The sequence below is a fragment of the Myotis lucifugus genome, unplaced genomic scaffold (genome assembly GCF_000147115.1).
Source record: "Myotis lucifugus unplaced genomic scaffold, Myoluc2.0 scaffold_1, whole genome shotgun sequence".
In the NCBI taxonomy this organism is placed as follows: Eukaryota; Metazoa; Chordata; class Mammalia; order Chiroptera; family Vespertilionidae; genus Myotis; species Myotis lucifugus.
In genome coordinates, this window is record NW_005871049.1 from 39,231,477 (window position 1) to 39,235,041 (window position 3,565).

At 51.3% G+C, this 3,565-nt stretch overlaps 1 protein-coding gene across 1 annotated transcript in view; it reads left to right on the forward strand.

The window, feature by feature from the left end:
• Window positions 1–3,565, forward strand: part of CHRNA2 (cholinergic receptor nicotinic alpha 2 subunit) — a 14,258-nt gene that overhangs the window by 9,152 nt on the left and 1,541 nt on the right. Inside the window, exon 7 of the mRNA XM_023753113.1 lies at window positions 2,574–3,561. Within this exon, the coding sequence (XP_023608881.1) occupies window positions 2,574–3,561 (988 nt within the window). The remainder of the gene's footprint in view (window positions 1–2,573; window positions 3,562–3,565) is intronic.

Below are 3,565 nucleotides of genomic sequence, written 5' to 3' on the forward strand. Positions count from 1 at the left end.
GGTCTCTAGAGAGCCAGGCAACAGAGGAGGGGAAGGAGAAATGGTGTTTGGTCGCAGGTAGTTCTTCATTTAGAAGTCTAGCGTTTAAAGTTAAAAGGTATTTGGCATTATGTTCATCTGAAATGTTGTCTAAAGTGGGGCTCTAGGAAATCCTGGGGATATGAGTAGACATGAAAAAATGGTCCTGTGGTCAAATCATTCTGGATAACACTGCAGCCGTGGACCCTCCCGGTCCTCTGGGAAACACAGTAGCGTTTCCAATTAGAAGTTGTGCAGCCAAAAAACCAATTCAGCCCAGCATCTCCCGATTCATTTGACCCAAATTTGGAAAAGCCGTTTTTTAAAACAACAAGACAAAGGGAAAAGATAGACTTTTGGAGTTTGGGTGCCTCCGGCTGGGTCAGAGGGGGAGCCACAAGGGTTCCCTCTCAGTGGAGCCATTTCCGTAAACTGTCAGCATGGTTTACTGGGAGGTCAACACCGCAGGTGCCCAGGGCCTGCTGCTGCCACCGGACACCTCACCCCATATCTCTGTGTCCTGAAGCCAAGATCCACCTACGTTCAGCTTACTGTGCTTCTGGCACAAGTCAGAAGCAAAGTCCTTAGCATCCCAGATGCCCTGGAGTTGTAGGATGGCCAGTCAGGCTTTGGGCAGTGTTACTTGAATGTAACAGGTAATTCTTACGACAGGACAAAACTGCAAACCAAATTCTTATATTTGAAGAAGGATGTCCTCCACCCTATCACCCCATTCCAGGTTTACAGGAAGATCCAAGACATAGCACTCTTCTTCCTCAAAACAGGGCGCATGTGGCCATCTAGTGGTGATTATGTGTGATGACACAATGCCTTTAAAAAAAATTTTTTTTAACTTTTGCCTGATCTGGGATTCTCTTTCAAAGTTTCCAGCGTTTTCTTTAAAAATACAATTTTTTATTGATTTCAGAGAGGAAGGGAGAGAGAGATAGAAATATCAATGATGAGAGAGAATAATTGATCAGCTGTCTCCTGCACGCCCCACACTATTGGCTCAAGCCTGCAACCCCAGTATGTGACCTGACAGGGAATCAGACTGTGACCTCCTGGTTCATAGGCAACATTCAGCCACTGAGCCACGCCACTGGCTGGGCCAGCATTTTCTTTAAAAGGTTCCCGTTTTCTAATCTCTAGCTTGGAATGACTCCATGGGAAAGAAGTCTCTTCCTGCATGTTCTGGTTCTCCTGCCTTTAGGATTGACCTTGAGAATTATTAAAGACTAAAGGCCCAGTGCACAAAATTCATGCATTGGTAGGGTCCCTAGAGGCTGCTGGCTGCCAGCAGGGTACTCCCTCCCTTCTACCTGCCCCCTGGTCGAACTCCCAGTGGAGGGAATAATTTGCATACTATGCTTTTATTATGGAGGACTAGGGAGCAGAACACTGCGTCATCTCCTAGAGGGAGTCAGGGGTTCAGGCACCCAATTCCAGTGTGCCCAGAACCCCTGTGGCCCTTAGATGCCTAGCTCCATGACTCAGCAGGCCCTGCCCCTCCAATCCAGGCACACCCCGTGAATTTTCTGCTTCCCTTCCTGTTCCTTGTTCTGGAGGATGCTCTGCTGGGACCTTCTCCACCTCATCTCCCCACCAAGTCCTATCATTAGTCAAGGCCTTGCTCAAATGGCAATTCTCATGGTGACCCTGCTCACTCCAGCCAGAAGTGCTCGTTCTAGCCAGAAGTGCTCGCTCCAGCCAGAAGCAAGTCGTCCCCCCACCCCCACCCCAGTTCTTGAGGAGAGCTCAGACAGCCCTCGGAGCGCTGCTGTCAGACTGCCTCCCTTGGGTGGTGGGTGTTTGGGGCTGTGTCCTATTTCCTCCTGCTTCCTTCAGGGCAGGCTGAGTCTCACACTGTGTCCTCCTAGTGGATGAGGCTGGCTCAGAAATGCACAGTAAATGGATGGCATCAAGGCATTACCTTCCTTTACTAGCAAAGATGTTGGGTCTCTTCTCAGCAAGGTACTAAGGATCCCAGGTGGACAAGGCGTGACCCCCAGTGGAGAGCCTTACCATTTGCTGGGGGGAGAAAATGCACTCATAAATAATCACTTTAAACTAGTAAATAAATACAAACAGAAAAATCAAGCTACACTACCCCATAAACACATAATATATATATGATCTATAGGGCAATCAAATATATATATATTAGAGGCCCGATGCACAAAATTCATGCAAGAGTAGGCCCTCGCAGCCCCTCGCAGCCCCAGCTTCATCTGGGCAGTCATTCTGCTGTTCCGTCTAATTAGCATACTAGCTCTTTATTATATAGGATATAACATCAGAATGTGAATAGTGGCTGTTTTTGACATTCTTGGAATTTTATATTCTTCAATATTTCTGCTTTGTAGTGTTAAAAAATGTTGCTTGAAAAGACAACTGCAGTAGCTATAAATGGCCGTGTGCTTGGGGAGTCTCACACACTGGCTTAAAACCCAATAACTTGGTCAAGTCTGGCTTTGTGGTCGGGGTCCCCCTGCTGCAGCCTGGTTCGGGCAGGTGGGGTGTGCCAGGCCCTCCAACTCCTCTCTCCTCCTCAGTGCAGATGGGGAGTTTGTGGTGAACCACATGACCAAGGCCCACCTCTTCTCCACGGGCACCGTGCACTGGGTGCCCCCCGCCATCTACAAGAGCTCCTGCAGCATCGACGTCACCTTCTTCCCCTTCGACCAGCAGAACTGCAAGATGAAGTTCGGCTCCTGGTCGTATGACAAGGCCAAGATCGACCTGCAGCCGATGGAGCAGACGGTGGACCTGAAGGACTACTGGGAGAGTGGCGAGTGGGCCATCGTCAACGCCACGGGCACCTACAACACCAAGAAGTACGACTGCTGCGCCGAGATCTACCCCGACGTCACCTACTACTTCGTCATCCGGCGCCTGCCCCTCTTCTACACCATCAACCTCATCATCCCCTGCCTGCTCATCTCCTTCCTGACCGTGCTGGTCTTCTACCTGCCCTCCGACTGCGGGGAAAAGATCACCCTGTGCATTTCCGTGCTGCTCTCGCTCACTGTCTTCCTCCTGCTCATCACCGAGATCATCCCCTCCACCTCCCTGGTCATCCCGCTCATCGGCGAATACCTGCTCTTCACCATGATCTTCGTCACCCTGTCCATCGTCATCACGGTCTTCGTCCTCAATGTCCACCACCGCTCCCCCCGCACCCACAATATGCCCCGCTGGGTGCGGGGGGCCTTTCTCAGCCGTGTGTCCCGGTGGCTACTGATGAAACGGCCTCTGCCACCCTTGGAGCTCCATGGCTCCCCAGATCTGAAGCTCGACCCCCCCTATTACTGGCTGGAGACCAACCTGGATGCGCTGAGAGGGAGGAGGACGAGGAGAGGAGGAGGAGACGAGAGGAGAGGAGGACAGATGGGTGCCATCCCCCTCACGGTGTCTCTACAGCCATGGTGGTCTGCACAAAGGCTCTCTGTCCAAGGCGATGGCCCGCTGCTGAAAGGCGGGCTCAGCTGTCACTCGCATGCAGAAGCACTGGAAGGCGTGCACTATATGCTGAGCACTGCGGTTG